Genomic DNA, 21,881 nt, shown 5'->3' with positions numbered 1-21,881 from the left:
AAAAGATGGAACATTTGTTCGTTCAGGGACACTTGCACACTTACATGTTGTTATGTCTTCACAAAGAACAGTTCCAACAGTGCAGAGATGATTGTTGGGCAACTGTGAAGAGAAAAATAACAAGTTAAAGTGTACCACAACTAAAATCACAAATTGTTGCATTTCTGTTTCTGTTTGCAGATTGTCTTCCTCTCTACACTTGCTTCCTGTTTTTAGGCATATCTAAGCTAATCATCTGTCATTTTATAAAGCATGGACACAGAGAGTGCAATTAATCTCATCACCTCATTCTTGGAAAGATTATTTTACTGACTTTATGAGGTCAACAGTTTGTGTGAGCACATTCATCTTTGTAACAGGCCTGCGGGCAACCACTGAAAAATATATAGCCAAGTGAATGTGAACTTGTTGAAGAACCTCATTCATTTCCCAGTGATATCCAAGAAGATTCCTCTCCTCGCTTCAGAAATTAAATCTCATAGTAATGAGCCAAGGAAGTTAACCCAAAACCCCATCAAGTCCAAATTACAACTTAAAAGAAGAAGTCACACCAAAATCCAACACCTTGAAGGAGGGCATGATTAAGTGTGTCCAAAGGTAAGCCTCTAATTTTCCAAGATAATTACCCGCCGTGAGACGCTTTCAGGAAGATTTAGGGGCTGACAGTTAACTTTGTGTTGTAACGACTCCCTTCATTAGGATTCTTACAATAGAAGATTTTTAGGAATAGGATAATCACGCCAAGCACTTTTCTAGGTGAAACCACCGGTGAGCAGAACAGGGAGGATGGAGTTTATTTTGGCAGCGTACCTCTGCATCCCAGCAGCGCCGAGGGTGAGAAGCCAAGCAGTCAGCTGTGAGGGGAGCCCAGGTAAAAGCTGCGGATGCACCATTAATTCATACCACTTTACATTGTGGCAGACTTCAAAGCTCGCCTTTTTGTTTCTCAGTGTGTGTCCTCTGTCTTTCCCTCTGGCCCTGACCGGCCTGGCCTTTTGGACACCGGAGGCGGGTGGAGTAGCGGGTCGTGGATAGAAGAGAAAGCAGCATGGATCCTGCCAGTCACACAGGGCCCAGAAGACTGAGTGGCCAGGCCTTGCAGGACCAGCTGGCAGATGGCTGCCTCGGGATAATGACCAGGTGACATCTGCAGAGCGAACAAGCCATCAGGCTAACAGACTCACCTTGACCCACCGGGGAAGCCAAGCTGCCCGTTCTAAACCTCGTCATCGTCCTCCTCCTCCTCATGGCGCGATTCCCTCAGGTTACACCCACAAAACCAGAAGAAGAATAGCAGAAGTTTATTGATTCACTGAGTTCTCAACTCACCGAAAAAAAAAAGAGGTGTGAGAATGTCCTGAAAAAAAAAAAAACATTAACAGATTTCATGTGGGTGTTTGAATTGAATTTTCTTTTATTCACTAGAGATTCAGTCGCTGCCTCATCAGTGCCAGAAAACAGGGAGTAAATTCGTCTTCTCCTGTGATTCTGACCAAAAGCTCTCAGAGACACCAAATTATTGTGAGACAAACCAGACTCGTGGGATCTGAATAACTTCTGGTGGTGAGAATAGCCCGAACATGATGCACAACAAAACATTTTTTTTTTTTTTGTATTATTATTATTTTGCTCACAATGTTGCTATTGACAACTGATTTTAAAAAGGCAACGTTTGTGCCTCCTCATAAGCCTTGACTGCGTGGTGCTGTGCACAAAGGTCATCTTTTGACAGCGCCGAGATCACGAAAAGGTCGGATTCCTTGTGCCATTTGGAAAAGAGGCAGTGTGATACCAACCTGCCAATATGATTTCAGCATGTCTTTTTTCATCTGAGTGTTAACGCCGCACGCTGTTTACCGAGCAGTTAGACTGAGGCCGGGTGACTTCACGCGAAACTGATGTCGGGGAAGAACTTTCGGAGGCGGACGAAGAGGGGAGCAGCGAGGAGCTGAATTAAAATGAACCGAGAACAGAAAATGCAGCTGCAACCATTGTGCGCAGGAAGTGAAAATGTTGTGTGTGTGTTTTTTTGTGTGTGTGTGTTGAACAGTAAAGCAAGTAAATAAGTGAGTTAGAAAGTAAGTGAGCATTGCATATGGTGAGAGAGACAGCAGGTTTACCAAAAAGGTTTGGGATCCCTGGGGAGAGACCGTGAATAACTTACACACAAGCCTCAAGAGTGCAAGACTGTTTCATTTTTATTTCAGTTTCTGCTCACTTTTTCTGAGCCAAACACACATGACGTGTCGGACTAGGGACAGAATGATGTGCACTGTGCAATTTCTACTTTTGTCGGGACATGAAGCTCAATTTTCACTCGATTAGAGCCACTCTTTTACTTGCGGCAGATGTAAAGAACATTAGAACAAAGTGCAATGGAGGGGGGGGGGGGAGCTGTGTATACTAATTATCGCACATTATTGCCTGCATCATTTTGCAACATGCAAGCAAATACATGTGGAGTTATGGATGTGGAGGCTTCTGGGAGGGCAAAATCATATTTCCGCCGGATTAACTCGACTTGACTTCATCACGACTTAACTGTAACTCAGCATCAGCGTGCCGCCTGCAGGGGCCTCGTGTGCTCGGCGTTAGAGACGAATGCTCTGAGCCAGGAGCCCCGACCCACGCCTTGCACAGTTTTAATCATATACTGTAAGACATTCGTAGTCGGCCTTTAATGTAACAACAAGCCTTCCTCCTCCTCCGTGGTTGTGCATTTTTGAAGTAATGTTGCCTTACAGTGGGTGAAGCACAGGGTTAAATTGAATTCTGCCATACGGGTATCAGCTGACTGGTACCGTCCAATCTCAGTGTAACCATCTGAACCTGACAAACGTGATGTTTGTCAATTACAAACTATAGTTCTGTAAGTCCATAAAGACCTTCAGATTTTCTCACATTTTTCATCATTCTCCCAGGGGCACAATTTCTCTAGATTTATAACCAATTTTCACACCTTTTTCCCCTGAGTAGTTATCATCAGTTGTTTTTGGCACTGTACGGCGTGTAGCCGGCTGTTCTGTCGCTCCTTTGTCCTGGATGGGCTGGACACTTTTAAGAGACAGGGGTATATAATTTGAATAATATGCCATGTTGATTTCTTTGTTGAACATAGAGTTGCACTGATGTCAGTCACCATCTAGAGATAAGTCAGTGTTTTTTAATGAAAAGTGATGAATGTTACTTTTATGCCATGGATTCATGCAAGAGAGGGAAACATTCTGCACTGTTTTCTGAATATTCAAATAAAAATTCTGGGATTTTTTTTTTTTTTAATCTAAAAAGCCGTTGTGCTGTACTTACCATTTCTGTTATTTGCATTCTTCATGAGTCGCCAGGTTGCATGAAGAAAAAGTCTCTGAAACTCAGCTTCCTCAGGATTAAACAGGCCCCTGCTTTGGTTTTGGAAGCCTTCCTATTTCTGAGGTCTCAAGGTTGGCAAGTGTGCCTCTTTCAATACTGTTAGCTCTGTTATAGAAGGTGCAACATGCAGAGGTGAGAGCCACGTTTGTGTTGTTTGAGTATATTATGTGAGGTGAGAGATGTGGAGTTTTGCACAAAACTAAATGCTACATTCATATTTTTTTTTAACCACAAAAATGCGACTTTCTTTAGTTGAAAAATTAACTTTTAAATTGACAAACATCATATGCGTTTTACCTGATCTTCTGAAATGAGGTCCAGTGGAAGGAAAGAGACTACATCTCTGTGTTACGGCTGCTTTGTACATTTAGTACGAAAATCTATTTTGTCGCAGCTTGTTTTTCATTATCTTCATGAAATTAACGTGCCAAAGGTTAAAAATAATAGATTCACATCACTTTCATTTCCCCATCGGTTTTCAGCCATTAGTCTAAAGCAGTGAACGCTTTACAAGTCAGCCAAGTGCTCGTACATTAAATGGAAGAAGCCATCATCTCTAAAATATCTCAGCCAATTAAACCCATCTGCGGTCCAAATTGGTGCCAAACAGATAGTGTGACTGCATTCGAATGATGATGGATCGTGTCGGGTTTCTCTGCATCGATAACATTAAAACAGCCAATCGAATATAAATGACTCGGTAAATCCAGTACATACTGTACTCCTAATTGACAGGATGAGAACTGTGTTGAGACAGGAATGTATTTGTTTGATCTATAAATAGCTTGCGTGGATTGTTGCAGACAGTTAAAGAAATATTTCTTGGACGAGATCGGAAAGCTGTAAAAGGATACGGTGTCGAACATCACCCAGGTGTGGCAAACCCCAACATGTACTATACAGGAGTAGTTTAACCGTACGTTCATGTTTTGTTTATAAGATTCCAGTAATAGTAGGAAGCAACATAATCAAATTCACAGTTATCTTCCTTGCTTTCCAATCCCGCTCAGATTTCCCTGCATTTTCTACCTTCTGAAGTGTTGATATTGATCCGTTCTCCATCTCCAGCCACTTGCCATCCAGTCGGACAAGAGCTCTGCTTACCTTACCTTGCAGTATTTTCTGCCAATCACTCTCAAACTGTGAAGAAACACTAAATGACTTTCAGTCTCAAAGTCTCCCAAGCTTCCCTATAAGCTCCTCTAGCTTATGCTCGCTGCTTAGGATGCATTTTCAAGTGGTTAACCCACTTTCCGTCCTTTGCTTATAGACAAAATGCACTTCTGGGGCTTCACTCACTTTTGTCTTGGAGCACAGCGTCTCAAGACTCTCAGAAACGGCTTAAAGCTCAGACAATGCAGACAGTATTTACGTAAACATCCATGGTCACCTTCGAGAAGCGGTCATGGTCGGCGATGTGAGAGCCAGCTGTAATTGCAGGTCTCCCCTTGCTTTCTGGATGAAAAGAAAACGCGAACCGTAAATATAGAATATCACATGAAAAGAGAGAGGTACTAGTGAGGACTAACACCTGAACATACATCATAGAAGTACTCGCAACCTCAGATTTCGATTAATACAAAGCTTTGACTGCAGGTTCATATTTAACCATGGGCTCTGTGCCATCACGATGCGTTCAGGGACCCATGGATGCTCCCTTTCTGCTGACCCTCAACTGATGTTATCAAAAAAAAAAATGCTAAAAGCTAAGCCCGAACCACGGGCAAATACAGCGAGGACCAGCTCTGTGAATATCTGGAGCCCATCCAGCTCCATGCAAACAAAAACACTCTCTCATTACTTTCTCTGCAGGGATGTGGAGAGCGGCGCTCTGATCCACTGGCACGGTTAAATCCATTTCTTTCATGTTTCACAGACTTTGTTGACTTTGTTTTGCTTCTTTGCATCATTTATTCGAGTAGTAGCTCCCTTACAAGATTCGTTTAGCCCGCAACACAGTTTTTCGGGTTCGGCTCGAGCACAACAGGTGCCTGAGTGGCAGCTGTGCACACGCAGAGCAGACAGAACTGTGGGGGGAAGTAGGGAGGGGGGGTTTGCTCGAGCATGCTTCAAAATGCATATCAGGAAGCGTACCACATGTTCTGACACGTCGGTCCTCAAGCTGGGTAGCCCTTTGGTGCTTCCATCGCTCCCAGAGAGTCAGTACACAAATTGAGTGTGTGTGATTTAGGCAGCAGAATAAAAAGGCATGATGTAACGTTAATACGCCTGACAAGTGTGTAGAATTAATGCGGACGCCATGATTTATTAATTAGACGCGTTGAACGGACCGCGAGCCTGAAAGGGAAATGTTGGGTGAGGGGGGGGGACATGTTCAGCAAGGGAAATCTCCATTTTGGAATAAATACAACAGGTAGAAAAGCTTCAGTCAGATCAATATTGAATGCCATTAAGAAAATCCTGCTAAAGTGACACTATTGATCTGACGCCTGACATATTCTATGTGTATTTTTGGGCGCCAGCTCGGGAGATATCTTAATCTCGCTTGAGACCTTCAAATGTCAAGATTAATTTCACTCTGCTCCCTTTGGAATGATGTTATTATGGTTGGGGAGATGACAGTTGTATCAATTATGCATAAGGTGAGAGTGTGCGGGAGGCATCTATGCAAATCAGGTTCACCCCACGGATGATGGCAGTGAAATAAATGAAAATGCTCATATCAGAGTGCTGGGTTCAGGTGAGTTCCCGCCATTCAGGCTCCGGGAAAGTCTTTGAACCAAAAAAGAAAACCAAGGAACAGACGCTAAAGAAGTTATGACTCACTTTGGCTCGTAGTGACTGAAATACCAATTATTTTTAGGTCTCACGATACTCATTATCACCATTTTGATGGACAGCTGATGCACAAAAACTGGCACAAAAAAAAAAGCGGTACAAAGTCTTTGTATGAACTCATGCAACATTAGTAGTCATATTGTTGCTTCACTTTCATGAGGTGTAACTGCAACATCTGTTTGGCTCCAATCAGTTTAAAGGTGCACTATGCAGTTTTGGGGAAGAAATCTTAATCGGAATGCCTAAACAATTCAAACAAAGTGTCGTTGTCAGTCATGACTGGACTGTCATGAAAAGAAATACACAAACAGACCTTAACGGACAACAAAGTTTCATACTGTTTGAATTTGTTTATATGTGGCGGACCCTGCCACCTTTCTAGCTCCATTTGTCTCTGAGAGCAGCTTGTTTATTCACTAACAGAAAAGCTAAATATTTCTGGGTTACCTCATTGATATTGTAATAAGAGTATACATGTATCCTTCCAAAACTACAAAGTGCCTCTAAGAAGTTGCTACAGAAAACACAGTAACCTGTGTCTTATTGAGAGTGTGATGAGAGGATTGGTACCACTCTCATGTTTGTATGGTAAATATGAAGATGGAGTCAGCAGCCATTAGCTTAATAATAATCTGCCTGTACTAAGAAAACCACTGCAGGCCAAAGCTTCATGTTTGTCAGACAAACACAGAAGTGGTGTTGATCTTCACTTGGCAAGTCTTGTTAACGCAAAAAAAATTGTTAAATCTATTGCGTCAGTTGGCTCATGGTCGACCCCCTTTCTTGTTCTGGAGCCTTCAAGAGCAGGTCTTGAGTAACCGCTAACTGCTGCTAACGGTAGCTGCCCGTAGCTAGTTGTTGCGGTGCTGCTAGCAACACAGTGCAGTGACGTCTTCGACATGATGTCTGAACTGTTCTTTTTGTCACATCCTGTTGACAATTTCAGGAAAACAGAGTTACATATTGCACCTTTGCAGCTTTTCTTCTTAAACTACTTGGTGTGTTGAAAACTTGCATGTTGAAGTTAAACATGTGTGCAGCGCTGTGATCCAGCCCTCTCACTGAACTCACACACACACAAACAAGAGACAGCATTCAAACTAATACAAGACGCTGTACCATCAACAGGATTTGGAAGCTCTTATTTTAATGTTTGAATGTTTGCCTTGAATACAGCCACTACCGCAGATGTTGTTTATCAGAAGAGATTACAAAACAAAAAGGCAACCCTATTAGAAGATGTCATTAATCAACAGCAGAATATCAGTTACCATGGAAACACAATGTGGTTTGTCTATCTACATAACTACCTCTTTACTTATCTTTTTTTTTTTTTTTTTTTTTAAATCTAATCTACCTCAGACACGCTACCTTCTGTGCACACACAGATGTAAGTGCACACGCCGGTATTAACATTCAGGTACTTAACAGTCAGGTGTGAGAGGAAGCTGAGTGTGTATCAGACGAGTGGAGTGGTTGGAGAGGGGTGGATGGTCTAGTGGGACGTTCTTTTGCTTGTATCCCTCTCTGTTCCTCCATAACCCTCTCTCCTCCCAATCCTCTCCCTCTTTGTCTCAAAATCTCCTTTATTATGTCTCCGCCTCTCTCTCCCTGGCTCCTGTGCTGTGCATTCTCGCGCCAACAGCTCCACCAACAGGTGGGGGAAGCGCCTGTCTCTCTGCTTTGCACTCCACGTTTGGATCAGTCCACGGCAGTGAAATGCAACGCCACATATTTTCAAGGTCCATGTGGTAAATTTCCTGTTCGCTGAGAGCTGTTTCCATGTGAACTGCTCAGGTGTGGGGTGGGGTGGGGTGGGGGGCAGATTATTTATTGGTCATACAGCACAAAGCTGTGCTGAATCAACAGAGTCGCAGGATGAGGGAGTGAGGACACCGCACGCTGGCACAGAGATGCTCTCATCAGTGCCAGTGCACATGAACATTATGTCCAGGAAATGGTCAGTAAAGCAGCTTTTGAAAAGGATCTACAAGCCTGTATCTTCATTTCGTCTTTTATCTTCTGCTCTGCATGAAGAAAATAATAATAATAACTGAGACACCCTAAACATCAACTCTATGTGTTCAGCACACATTTGAACTGTTAAACTTCCTAATCCATCCACTGGGAGGCAGAGAAGAGGAAACCTGACTTTCTCTTTTGGTGCCCACAAGAAAAAAACCTCTTTCAAGCATTTTAAGTCCAAAAGAGCCCAACGCTTGAGGCAAGCGTGCGGTCTGCGTTCAATAGTGACTTTATGAGCACTGTTCTCGGCATATGTGGATGTGGTTAGCTGTAGCAGAACATATGGGAAATTGATTCTTGCCAGTGAAAACAGTGCACAACAGAAGGAAATCACCCCCTCAGAATATTCTCTGAATTATATTATCGATCATGTTCTGCACAGCTATAGAGGGACAAGATGCTTTGTTTATAGCCCTTTCCTGTCAGGCGCCTTAAGTTGCTTTCATGTTGGTGATCCATATCCAGATGCCAGATGTGTATATCGATGTGCATTTTAACAAAGATAATAGCTCTGTCCATGCTCACCAGCCTCATTCCAGATCGTACCACCAGAGAGTTAAAGCGTTGAAAGGAGACTGAATCAGAAATTACCTGCTGTTAAAATTTTAAACACATGTTTGTACTGGCTGGTTGAAAGTATAATAATAGCCACAATTCTTCCGTACCAAACCGGAGCAAACATATCATGTCCATTTCCAAAAGATAACACTGATGCACAGAAGTATTTAGTGCAAAAATTTGGTTGATCCACCCGCAACTTGAGAGGATGTAGAATGCATACAATTCTGTATAACTCCATATACTGTATATGTAGAGTATATTAGGGAGGACAAAAACCTGAATTTCCTCATCAAACTGGTAACGATAAAGTGAAATATATATATATATATATATTTGTATTAGAAGAGGGTGTCATCTCTTCTAATACACCTAAATATACGTGATTTTTCATCAAGATACATTCATTATTCTAATAAGAAATGTAACCTACCTGATGGAGGGTATGTTAGAGAAATAATGCAAAAAGAGGGCGCTATTCAAAATACATAAGACATTACATTACAAAGATTAGAGGAGGCAAATGCTATTAAGGAGCAGTAACTAAATATACCTTCTTAATAAAGGAGGGGAAGTCAAGCGGTGCCATGGGGGGTTTTAGTGGCTCATCTTTTTTCTGCATACACTTGTAGGCACAGAGTGATAATGCAGGTTAGACTTACAGGCACAAGTTGGAATTGAGAGTGTATTTCCAATATGATTCCCTTTTCCCTAACAGATTCATAGTGCTGCTACCACTAAGAGGGTCTCGTAATCCTTATGAATGCAACATAGGCAGCAGATCAGTGTTGTCCTTCCTTGTGCCTTGCCTTGCAATAACTTAATCCATGTTTTGATTTTTTTTATAGCCATTTTATGTTCAGCTATTCTTAATTTTAGATTAAGCTTTGTTTGGCCCACAAGTATAAAACCATATGGACACCTCAGCATATAGATGACTACGTTTTTCATGTAAATAAAAAAACAAAAGTGTTTATAGGGAAATGTTCTACCACATTTATGATTTCCATAAAGCCAGATATTTTTTTAAAATTTTAGCTCGATGAATGGAAAGATCGTCTGTTTCAACAACTTTATACATATTTCCCGAGCTCGAGCCAGACGGATTTGATATTTTGTGACATTGTGGGATCTTCAGTCGAATTTAAAACAGTTATGTGGAATTGAAAAATGGTTTGCTACATAGAATGACTTTGCTGTTTAGGAAACTCAGCAGCTGTAAGAAACAAATGAAAATGTCTGAGATACTGCAGCGATTTTAGAGCACTGCAGGTAATATAACCTGCACAGTAAAGGCATCAAATGGTGGAGGGGTTATTCTGTTTTTTTGTGTCCACTCTCTGTCGGTACCTGGTGTCGCCGCCAGAGGGCGCTGCTGTTTATTTCCACTCGACGCAGGAGCGGAACACGACGTGGCAAGGAAGCAGTTCACTTCCGGCATTTCTTGCTGTGTTGACATCCGTCTCCCACTGTCATATCTTACGTCTGTCAAACCGGACTTCCTCGGACCTCGTAGTATCTTCCAACCCACCACTCGGGCCGGTGTGGGTGCGAGGTGAGCGGGCTGTTATCTTGCATGAGGAGCGGGCTGTAGGAGCTCGGCAGCCGGACTGGAGAGATGGTGTCTGGGCTGCTGACGGTGTTCCTCGGGGGGCTGCTGGAGGTCTGCAGCGGCGTCTCGGCAAACAGAGGAGGGTATCCCTCCTTCACAGACGAAATACCTTTTAAAATCAACTGGCCAGGCGCTGAATTCACGCTGGTAAGCCTCGTTTATTCATTTTGTTGGAATGCATTTCCTGTATGAGGTCAGGGAGATGCTACTGTCACCTGTGAGGAGAGCCGGGTTACTCTCGTCTGTCACACACAACGCAGTAGTTAACGTAACACAGGGTTTTTCTGTAATTTCAGCCGGCCACAGGTGCACTTTACAACGAAGACGACTTTGTCATCATGACCACAGCAGAGAAGGAGAAGTATAAATGTCTGCTGCCTTCCCTGACCGCCGGAGACGAGGTGAGCAGGATTAACAGGACTGTTGATTGATATCTGCACCGTGTTGTAACATCAGGCCGTGTGACTGCACCAGGTGTTTCTGCCCTCACGGAGATCAGCCTGAACCGTTTCTACACTCCACGTTGATTAAAAACACATCAGAGACGTTATCACCCAAGTTGTTTACATGTCAGGCAAAGCAGCTCAACTTGTCCAACTGAGCTGATGCAAGGCACTTCCACCCTGGTTTACATATCATACTGCGATGATATGCAAATACAAAAGATCCGAGAGGTGAACTGCTCAGAGCACTCTCTTTATGTGCAGCCTGTGCACCATCCTTACTGGTATCAAGGCAGCTGATCTGTGACGGCCACAGCAAAACAAACAGTTGGTTCTACCTTGTGACCGGCAGCGTATTTAACAGGAAGCCATATGTGAGAACAGGATTGCAGAAGAAAGTGAATGTTTATGTACAAAATAATATCAAAATCGAACCAAAACGATGGGAGTCTGGAGGCCAGAATGAACAGAAAGAAACACTAAGAAAAGACAACATAAACTAAACTAAGACTACCAGACCTCCGTCTTCAGAAGAAAACAAAACACCACCTCAGGACAGAGGCAATCTTAAAGGGTCAGGACAATTTTTTCTGTCCTCCTCCACCCTCCCTTATATATGAGGCAGGGTTTCTCCCTCCTCTCTGAACCCATTTATTGCAAATTGTATTGTATTCTTATTTTATTTTTATATATATATATATATATATATATATATATATATATATATATATATATATATATATATATATATATATATATATATATGCTGCCTTATCTCCCTCACTCTTTGTGTGGTGTCTTTTTATTTTATCAGGACGATGATAAGGAGTACACTGGGCCGAGTCCCGCTGAACTGCTGGAGCCACTCTTCAAACGAAGCAGCTGCTCCTACAGGGTGAGACTTCTCAAGTTTCATTTTCAGTTCATTTCCCTCTTTCTCACAGCTTATGGACTGAAACTGTGTTCACGCTACGTTAACGAAGCGTGACTTAAAGGATGTTTTTGAATTGGGCTCTAACCTGCTCTTGTCTTGCCGACGTTGCAGATCGAGTCATACTGGACGTATGAAGTGTGCCACGGAAAGCATATAAGACAGTATCATGAAGAGAAGGAGACTGGTCAGGTCAGTGCTGTGAGTGGATGAAATAACGTTCAGATGATGTGAATGAGAAACCAGTATTTAGTAAAGTATGTTCTCGAGTTGATCATTTGTTTTCCCCAGAAGATTAATGTCCAGGAGTACTTCCTGGGGAATTCGGCACAGAAGAGCCAGTCAACAGAGACAGGTGAGTTTGTTCATGATAGTAATTCTATGGTATCTTTTGTTTAAGTAATTTTGAATGTGCTATTGGGCATATGAGTCTTGTCTTCACTGTGAAATCCTTTTTTTTTTTTTTTTTTTTTTTAATAGATAAAGAGGAAGCAGAAAACGTCAAATCAGCAGCTGAAACAGAAGTGCGTTTTGTATTAAAAACTTTACTAACCAACCAGATGTGCCAGGTTGGCTCTCGCTTCTCACATTTGTCGTCTCTTTTCCGTTTCCATTCGTGTCCAGGTGTTCACAAAGAACATAGAAGGTCAGCTGACTCCTTACTTCTCGTTCGAGATGGGAAACGGGACTCCTTGTGTCCTGAAGCAGAACGAGGCCCGCTCCACGTCTGTGCTGTACGTCTGTCATCCAGAGGCCAAGCACGAGATCCTGTCTGTCGCTGAGGTCACCACCTGTGAATACGAGGTGGTGGTGTTGACTCCGCTGCTTTGTTCGCACCCAAAATATAGGTAGATTTATCAAACTGGCTACATTTAAATGTTGTGCTCAAAGGCACACACCTCAGTGACGGAATAAAGTTTGAAAAATTATCAGCCACTAAGATTTCCTGATCTTACTGTTTTCAAACTTGATGCTTGTCTCTTGCAGGTTCAAGTCCTCCCCGGTGAATACCATCTTCTGCCAGGCTCTGGCAGGCTCCCCTTTGCGGCCTCAACGGCTCGCTCAGCTGGACAAGGAGCACGAGGAGCAGCTCAAACCGCCTTTCAGTGCCACAACTGAGATCAGAGAGGTGAGATATGCGCAGAATTGACAGAGGTGGTTGTAATGTTTGTGAAAGCAATACCAAAGCTGTGATACAGACTTCTGCAGTCTCAAGTTGCGGTCCCATGATTTGTCGAACTGTCAGACCATGTCCTGTAGTAAGCAGCTGCCTGCTTCTTTCAACTGACTGTGCTTTACATGGTGCATTCAGAGGCTGCTCGAAAATGACAGATGTTCCCTTCCCCTCCAACTTTGTAATGACTTTCTTGCACTTAGTTAATGTGAAGACTGGTCTTAAAAGAAGTGATTTTTTTTGTTACTCTACTTTAAATTGTTATTGAGTGCTGTACAATACATAAAATCGGCAACAACTGGCTCAATTATGTCTGTGCAACACTGTCACAGGAGGAGGCGCCACCAGTGAGAGAAGAGGCCTTCACCTCCACTCACAAACCCATAACTGTCGGTGGGCAGACTCAGGTCACCGTCGGCACCACTCACATTTCTCGCCTGACAGATGACCAGCTCATCAAGGAGTTCCTCAGTGGCTCATACTGTCTGCATGGGGTGAGACATGTACACCTACGTATAGCTCCTGAGTGGAGTTTTATTAACTATTCGGTGGCATGTAATCATCTTGATATGTGTGTTTCAGGGTGTCGGGTGGTGGAAATATGAATTCTGTTATGGAAAGCACGTCCATCAGTACCACGAGGTATGGGGCCCTCATGGCTAATGCAAGCGTGCTAAAATAGCAAATCTTAACAATTGACAAGCTGGAATTGTATAATTCAGCCTCTATACAGTGATGAAAATGTTCCTCTGTGTTCCAGGAAAAAGAACAAGGGAAGAATATTGTGGTGGTCGGGAGCTGGAACGCTGAGGAGCACATCGACTGGGCAAAGAAGAACGTGGCCCGGTCCTACCAGCTCAGAGACGACGGAGTGCAGAAAGTCAAGTAGGCCATTTATATTGTTGAACCCCAACCAGCCTGTACGTTAAACCCAGCCTTGATTTTTCCATTTTCTCCTCGACAGGTTGGTTTCCCACTTTTACGGCCACGGGGACGTGTGTGATCTGACCGGGAAGCCCAGGCAGGTCATTGTCAAGCTCAAGTGAGTGAACATTCATGTTGGGGGCAGAGAGGAACCACAGCGCTGGCTCAGTGCCCTGAGCCGACTCACGAATAAGACAATACCCCAGTGTTTCCCTGTCGATTCACTCCTCTCACTGTTCTCCTTTCTGTCAGGTGTAAGGAGTCTGAGTCTCCCCATGCTGTCACTGTCTACATGCTGGAGCCTCAGACTTGTCAGTACGTCCTTGGGGTGAGTTCACTGAGCCTCACCTAGAGTGCTAACCTGTACTTTAAATTAACATGAGAACTGAATAAAAGGACAGTACTTATCCAAACTGTCACAACTTTATTGTTAATCCACATTTGGTTCGTTGAATAGACACGTTTCAAAGAGAAACTAATAATATAATTAATTGTTGCAATGCTTGACTAATAAGCTGACAATTGCTGTGACCGAGCCATTGTTAGATTTGATTAGGTCCATTAGATTTCCATCGGGAGGAAAAGAACTTGTTTCATTTACATCCAGCGTGTAAGGATGTAAAAACACTGATTGCAACTCTCAGTCCGCTACAAACTGCAAAAAGAAGAAGAACACAGTTTCCTTACTTTACAGTGTGTTTTTTTAATTATTCTCCTTATGAAATCTTGTTTATCCATTACTGACGTGACTGCCCGGTATGGTCAAAACGATTCACAATTGGTTGGAATCATTTTTACCTGAGAAACTGGAAGAGTCATTATGGTGTGACATCCCAAACAATCATGTTTTATTACATCTGGAGAAGAAGATTTGTAGCTCCGAGCATCTCTGCAGCACAACAGTTCTTCATTATAATGCTGTTTTGTCACACGTTGAACAGAAAATTGCAGCTTCTTGCAATTTAGATATTGCACTTTGCCATATTGCATTTTTGGTAATATTTTGATGAGTTTTGTCGCCTGAGGTGAGGAAGTTTCTCTAACTATATTGCCTGAGTGCAGAGAAAAGGTCAACCTAGATGATTGGCACCACATTTGAGGAGTTTTGACTTTTTTTTTGTGTCTTTTTTTCCTTTTTAGGTTGAGTCTCCGGTCATATGCAGGATTCTTGACACCGCTGATGAACATGGACTTCTGTCAATCTCCAGTTAAAGTGACAACAATCATATGACGGCAACGGCGCATGAAGGACAAGGAGAGAACAGACGGAGAGAGACTGCACTTAAAGAAAGAGGAGACTTGTCATGAAAGAAGAAGCCCGTGCTGTGGAGGAAGAGAGATGCCCATGACACTGCGCTAAAAGCCAAAATAAAGGTCAAACTTGATCCTGAGGGTGGACTACATGTAGCCGAGGATCCACGGCCTCGGCCCTGATCTGTGCAATGCTAAATCACAGCCTGCAGGCAAGCTCAGACTTTGTGAAAACTGTTAAATGGGGCTGACGCCTCACTCCACACGGCAGTGGATTTATTGCCAGTGCATCATATCTATGCGTAATTTTGTGTTGATAAATTGTGAGCAAAAGAGTAATGAATCAGGGGATTTGAAATTATCAGGGGATATTCAGTGAAGTTTTATTGTCTTTAAGGTGTGTACTAGTGTGTGTATTAGCGTGCGTGTGAGTGAGTGTGTGAGAAATGATGACCTGCTTGACTGCGGACAGCAGTGAGAATGTGTGTTGTGTTAATTGACAGGATGACTGAGTGTAACTTATGCATTAAAGGCTGCTGTGGAATAGAAACAAAAGTGAGCGGTTGATTAAAAACATTTCTGTCTAAGTTTGTGTGGGATGTACAGGATGTCTGTGGGTTCCTAGAAGAGGTATTCTGTGGTTGTATGATGATGCACACTGGGATCCTGATCACTGCTGTATGACGGGGATGAAACCGATGCATTTGCGGCAAAGAATAAAGCTAAAACATGAGCATCTCATGTATTGTGTTGCGTTACCACGAAGGAAAACAACATTTGACTTGACTGAGATATAAAGATATGGCAACATACTGTATGTCTCTGTTTAACAACTATAGGTCATTTTAGAGGTTGCTTTTTTTTTCTTTGAATTCATTTTGATTAAATATATACAGTGATAATGGAAAGAACATAAAGTATGTTGATCCTCCATTAAAGGGGGTCTAGTGTACCTTGTGTGCCATGGTAAATGTAAGGCCACCAGAGGGTGCTATTTTATAATCTTTTCCACTTTGTTTTTCTTTCATCCAGAAGAGAGCCACTGGACCACTACTATTGTATTTGTATTCCAAAATTTTAAAAACGTTTTTGTTGGGAAAAAAAAAAATTGGCAACCAGTGACCTGAAGGCCTGCAAAAGTAATAGGGTAACTCCACCAAAGTACACATTAAAATGTGTTTACTGGCCTTGGGGAGTATTGTGGGTAATGTAGGCACCAAGATATGAGAAGACAGAAGAATGTGTGCATTTTAAAAAAGGCAGATCTGGTTCTACTCTCAACAAATTTGATAATTTTGTGAAGAATTAGTCTTAACAGTGCTGTGGGAGCCAAACGATGCAAACGAGTGGATTGCTTTTCAGTGCCTACACTACCCACAATGCAGCTGAGCCGCTGGGTGACATCACTGGAGGCACTTTATCAGATTACATGTTGTTTCTCTTTAGAGCCACAAAAGACTTTCTACTGCTTGTCTTAAATATGCAGTAGTACTCCTCACGACCTGTAAACACACACACACACCTTTAACTGTATAATGTAATGAATACCAGGTCATGCTTAAGGCTGCTTTGATTTAAAGTACACAGTTTCTAATAAATATATCAAAAGAAAAGAATGTTGTGTAAGTTTGGGAGACAGCAAATGCCTGAGGTATCATCACTTTATAAGTAAGTTATCACTTGATAAACGGTTATTTTCATCAACTGTTAATCTGCCATTAATTTGTCAGTTAGATGTTTTTGGAGTCCTGTTTCATCTGACAGTAAAACCTGGACCTATGAATTTTACCTATCATCTATGGCAAAGAAAAGCTCACATTTAAAAAGCTGGAACTAGCAAAAGCCTGAATAAACGATTAATCAATCTTCAAATTGACGGCGCACCTCCACTCTCAAAACTCAAAAAGCAACCTCTCCCTCCTCCACAGTTCACTTAGTTTTGCCTATTGGGATCATGATTGTGCTATTTGATCCAACTGACGCTCAACATTTCAGCCAAGACAGCCTAATATTGCTGCTGGACGTATCTTCAGACTACATCGACATTAAAAAAGGGCATATCTGACTGTTAGGGAGTGAGCAACCAGTCACATTCCCCCCAAATTCTGCACCTGTGAAATATTTCCAACCAAATCATCCACCTTTATTCTATTCTATGCAATCATTAAGTAGCTAATGTAACAAATGGTGGGATATGTTCACTTCCATTCCTTCTGAAAACCTCTGCTCTAATCGACCCATCTTTTAACCATTTTCAAGGCTGTTAAAAGAAGTAAAAGCACACGTCCGCTGCACTTGCCAAACATTTATTGTGTTGAAAAGTGTATGAGGTTCACAAATATATATTTTTTTTCTCAAGAAGAAGCAGGAGTCCGTCAAAGTGCAACCACATGCCATCGGCAGCCACGTGTGGGCCTGTGCAGGGTTTCACAGCGGCTGGTGTCAGTGCTCAGCAACTTCCACCAGAGAGGAGAGCGACAGTGAAACCAGAGACTGCAGTCTTTGGCTGCGATGAAGACCTACAGAGTCTTGGGTTTTAATGGCACATGCGTGTGCGCAACACAGGGGCAGATTTATGTGTGTGAATGCAGCATCTGTAAAAGGTAAGTCATTAACGGTAAGTCTTTTTTTTTTTTTTTTTAAACAGACACTTTCGTTGCAATTCTATTGCTTGGTTTGAGCTTCCATGGCAAGGCTTATAATTCAGATTCTTTAATTCATCCACAATATAACATGTATTTCCACTGCAGAAGTAAAACAAACGTTAATACAGAATCCAAATACATAAAATGGGCTGTTTTCGTCTTCCTCTTTTGATTCACATTTGATCTAAAGCCACGGCGAGACCATCCAAACCTCACTGTGGAGCAGCTCTCTGATCAGACAGAGGGAATGGGAATCTGGTGCACTGAGGTGCTTTCAAAGTCTTGCAGTGCGTCCTGGTGAGTGTGGTAGTGCATGGCTACATAAGACTTGGCAAAAGCAAACGTCTGAGAGCTGACAGGCTGCAGGCTGGTGGGGGAGCTGGGCCCCGCGGAGGGGCTGCTGTTGTATATGCTGTAGTAGGGCTCAATGCGGGTGTTGATAGGTGTAGAGGTGCTCGGCGGGCGAGGCTTGCGCGCACCTGTCGCCTTTGGACTGCCCGCACAGTCCCTGGAGTGGCTGGGCCCGCAAGCCTGGTCCACCAGCCTCCTCTGCGGCTTTGGCGACAGGACATATGCCGAGTTGGTCTCGTGGTGGGAGGATTTATTGCGATTGACTTCCAGGCTGCCCTTCCCCATCGCATGCAGGCGAGTCTTTTGCTTGCAGCAGAGAAAGCCCAGTGCCGCCCACTGGACGCAGCACAGCACGCGGCGGCGGAGGCCTGCGCTGTTGCGCGAGTACACAAAGGGGTTGATGCCCGACTTGAGAAAAATGAGCACAAAGCCGCACAGTTCAAACTGGTAATGTGCAAAGCTGCTTTCTGGCGACAGAACGTCCTGTGCCAGTGACACTCCCATCGGCAAGCAGCAGAGCAGCACAGAGAAAACTATGACTACACAGGTGACAACCGCCTTGGAGTCTTTGGCTGTGGCCAAGTTGACTGTAGACACCAGCTGACAGCAGGTGGCTCCTTGGGCGGCGCCGGGAACAAGAGGCTGGCTGGTCTTGTTGGCAAAAGAGTGTGTCTGAACATTCTGCAGCTTGTTATATGTCTGGTTACGATACAGAGAGGGGCCTTGAACAGCACACTGCATGCTCTCAAAGCCTGCTGCGATGAGAGGCGGTGGGGGCGGAGGGCACGTGGCGTCTACAGTGATGATGGGACATTTTCTCACTTGCGCGTTCTTTCTCAGCGTCTGGGCGATCATCAGATAGGACACGGACACGACGGCAACGCAAAAGGCAAAGTCTGCCAGGTAGACGTACAGCACAACCCTGGCCTGCCCGCTTCCGAGGCCAAAGTGAGGCAAGCAGGGTCCGTCCCTGCGGGGGTACGCCCGCATGGTGAGCAGGGCGGCCATGGTGAAGCTGGTTGTCCACAGCAGGGCGGTGAGGGCCAGCGTGCAGGGGAAGGAGGCGGTGCGGTTGGGCTGCTGCCCCAAAACCATGCGCAGTCTGTGCAGGGCTATGACGGCAACCGTCTCCAGGGACATGATGATGAAGCCCGAGCTGGTCAGGTGGAAGGCGAAGCAGAAGCTCTTTGACACCCCATCCCCTCCGCCCGCGTCCAGGAAGAGCACCAGCGCGAACATGGGGGCGGTCACGCAGCAGATAAACAAGTCGCAGAAGGAGAGGTTGAGGATCATGAAGTCGAAGTTAGTGCGGAACTTGCGAAACACCGGGTCGAAAAAGGACAGGAACACCACCAGGTTGCCGTAGGAGCCCAGGCAGAAGATGAAGATGAGGAGGAGGGAGCAAAAGGTCAAGGTAGCGGTGTGGATCACGGCCCAGCCTGACAGGGCCGGTGTGCCCAGGGTGCCATTGAGGTTCTGCTGTCTTGGCACGTCCACCAGGTCCGACGGTGTTACAGTGGCGTTCATCGTACTTTTAACAATTTACACGGATGCCAAAGTCTTCGATCCCTCTGCGAAGGAGTGTGTGGTGCTCACAGTATCCGCTGCCTCCGCCATTGCTGCCACCTTGGTAGAGTGCTACAAAGGAAACAGTCATGTATTAGCCCTTGTACTGAGCAGAGCACATCTGAATACACTCACAGCTGATGGAAGGGAACAAGGCATAGCTAAATGGCCACAGAGTGTAAACAGGCACATAATATTAATAAGAAGCTGTGATGCACTACATGCTAGAGACAATCTACAGGAGGCTATAGCTATGCACCACTGCATTTGGCCAATTATACCTTACTCCCCCCCCCACCCCCTCTCTCCCCCAACACACACACACACACACACACACACACACACACACACACACACACACACAGTCTGCTGATAATCCAGAGGATATATGTACATCATAGTTGATCAAATGTACCCAGATCTGAAAGCTCGGATGACAAAAAAACGTCACCTACCGTCAGTCGTCATCTTCATCACTCGATGCAGCCCGTCTTCGTTTTTAAAGCAAAAAAAAAAAAAATGATGGTAAGTGAACGCACCGCGGCGGGGGGGGGGGGACAAAACCAACAAAAAACGTATTTTACCATCAAATCATCCGAACCACGGCAGGGCGAGAGCAAACACAGACACAAAACGCGTCCGATCTCATGTCCGGTGTGAATCTTTCACCGCGAACACATGACGGCACGTCGGTTTTTCTCTCGGAGATGTTTCCATCCTCGTACAGGAGCGAGCGGCGGCCGCTGGACGTGCGCTGAGAAAAATGAGTATGAAGTCACTGCCTACGTATCTGGGTACGAGCGTAACCACTGCATCCAAGAGGTCCGTCCGTCTCTCCTCTCCTCCTCTCCTCTCCTCTCTCCTCCTCTCCTCTCCTCTCTCCTCCTCTCCTCTCCTCCACTCCGACTCGGTGGACAGGGCGAGAAATGACGTTTTCCCTCTCTTCGTACAGTTTTTTTTTACAGCAGACTGTCACGAGAGCCGCTCACACCACGTGAATATTTAAAGGTGCGATTAAAGGTGCCAGGTCACAATCACAGCACGGTTACTCAAGTCTGACTCACAGGAATCGATTCAGTGTAATGAAAATAAATGAATCAGGTGAGACTTGGTGGGATTTACTGAGCAACTTGAAATGTCTTTGAAATTACCCCCCCAACATTATCACAATAATTACCCCAAATATTATTAAGAAATGATAATCTAGTCTTTCAACAAGTTGTTAATACATTTCAAAGAATCTTCCAACTGGTTTCTGCCAAACCTCTGCTCATGATGCCCTTTTAAAGCTGCTATGGGTGATATATATATATATTTTTTTTTTTATCAAAATATGAGTTAAATAGCTCCGTATTCCGACAGTAATCAATGTCATAACTGTATTTCTGTCATCTGGGTGAACAGGAGGTCCTGCGGCCCCGGGCACCGCTTGGCGATGCCTGCTTAGTCATCCTGCTGGATCCACACGCTTTACACATACTGTGTAATTTGTATCAGATAGTCTGTCAATATACTTTGTAAATTGTGATAATGTTGTTCTGCTCTGTACAAGTGACATCTACTGCATGTCTGTCTGTACCGAGAGAGGGATCCCTCGTCCATGGCTCTTCCTGAGGTTTCACCATCTTTTTTCCCCCTTGTTTTTCCCAATATGGCGAGTTTTCCTCACTTGAATCGAGGGTCTAAGGACAGAGGATGTCATTCACAGTGCAATTTTGTAACTATTGTGATTTTGGGCTAAATAAATAAAATGGATTTGAATTGATCATAGACTGTTTGCTCAGGGACCCGTCTCTATATTTTTTTCCCCACTCATGCAGTAAAAGAGAAAACAGATTTTCTGATATCCCTGCCCACTTTACCCAATCAGGACAGAGGTCTCCATAACGAGGTAGTCCTGGTAATTACCTGGCATGTACATGTGGGGAAGGAGAGAGGAGGGAGGGGATTCCTAACTGCAAAATGAACAGCAGGTCAGCTAAAATGACATCAGCGCTTACATTTGAAATTGAGAAAAGTTCCTAGATCCGTCCCTTTATCTGGATCTGCCCCAAAAGGTAAAGGGAGTTTATTCTGAGCTGAGACCCATCCTCCATCCAATTTTCTTTCAGTAGTTTTTGTGTAATCTTGTTGACAAACCAACCAAAATAACTTCCTTGGCAGAAGTAAAAATAATAAGATATAAAATATCTTTTATTTAAAATATGATACATATTATAAATGTTGTGAGACAACT

At 43.8% G+C, this 21,881-nt stretch overlaps 2 protein-coding genes across 3 annotated transcripts; one reads left to right on the top strand and one right to left on the bottom strand.

Annotated features, from left to right (window-relative positions):
* The first annotated feature begins 10,153 nt into the window (after positions 1–10,153).
* Positions 10,154–15,822, top strand: erlec1 (endoplasmic reticulum lectin 1). Of its 2 annotated transcripts, none has more exons than XM_037124853.1 (14): positions 10,154–10,507; positions 10,657–10,761; positions 11,618–11,698; positions 11,849–11,926; positions 12,029–12,089; positions 12,215–12,258; positions 12,359–12,582; positions 12,722–12,863; positions 13,241–13,402; positions 13,491–13,550; positions 13,669–13,793; positions 13,873–13,950; positions 14,085–14,160; positions 14,973–15,822. In XM_037124853.1, the coding sequence occupies exons 1-14, from the start codon at positions 10,367–10,369 to the stop codon at positions 15,042–15,044; spliced, it is 1,449 nt and encodes a 482-aa protein (XP_036980748.1). In that variant the 5' UTR covers positions 10,154–10,366; the 3' UTR covers positions 15,045–15,822. The 2 variants fall into 2 exon arrangements, with proteins under 2 accessions (XP_036980748.1, XP_036980746.1); XM_037124851.1 differs by having other exon boundaries at positions 11,849–11,935; positions 12,026–12,089.
* A 1,551-nt stretch (positions 15,823–17,373) lies between these two features.
* gpr75 (G protein-coupled receptor 75) lies at positions 17,374–20,479 on the bottom strand. The gene is made up of 2 exons (XM_037122638.1): positions 20,101–20,479; positions 17,374–19,717 (listed from the first exon to the last, which is right to left on the bottom strand). Exon 2 carries the CDS (start codon positions 19,604–19,606, stop codon positions 17,963–17,965), a length of 1,644 nt encoding a protein of 547 aa, XP_036978533.1. The 5' UTR covers positions 19,607–19,717; positions 20,101–20,479; the 3' UTR covers positions 17,374–17,962.
* Positions 20,480–21,881: the final 1,402 nt, after the last annotated feature.

This window comes from Acanthopagrus latus, chromosome 15 (genome assembly GCF_904848185.1).
Source record: "Acanthopagrus latus isolate v.2019 chromosome 15, fAcaLat1.1, whole genome shotgun sequence".
Lineage (NCBI taxonomy): Eukaryota > Metazoa > Chordata > Actinopteri > Spariformes > Sparidae > Acanthopagrus > Acanthopagrus latus.
The sequence above is the reverse complement of the archived record's forward strand: the minus strand, read 5'-3'. Positions and strand labels throughout refer to the sequence as shown.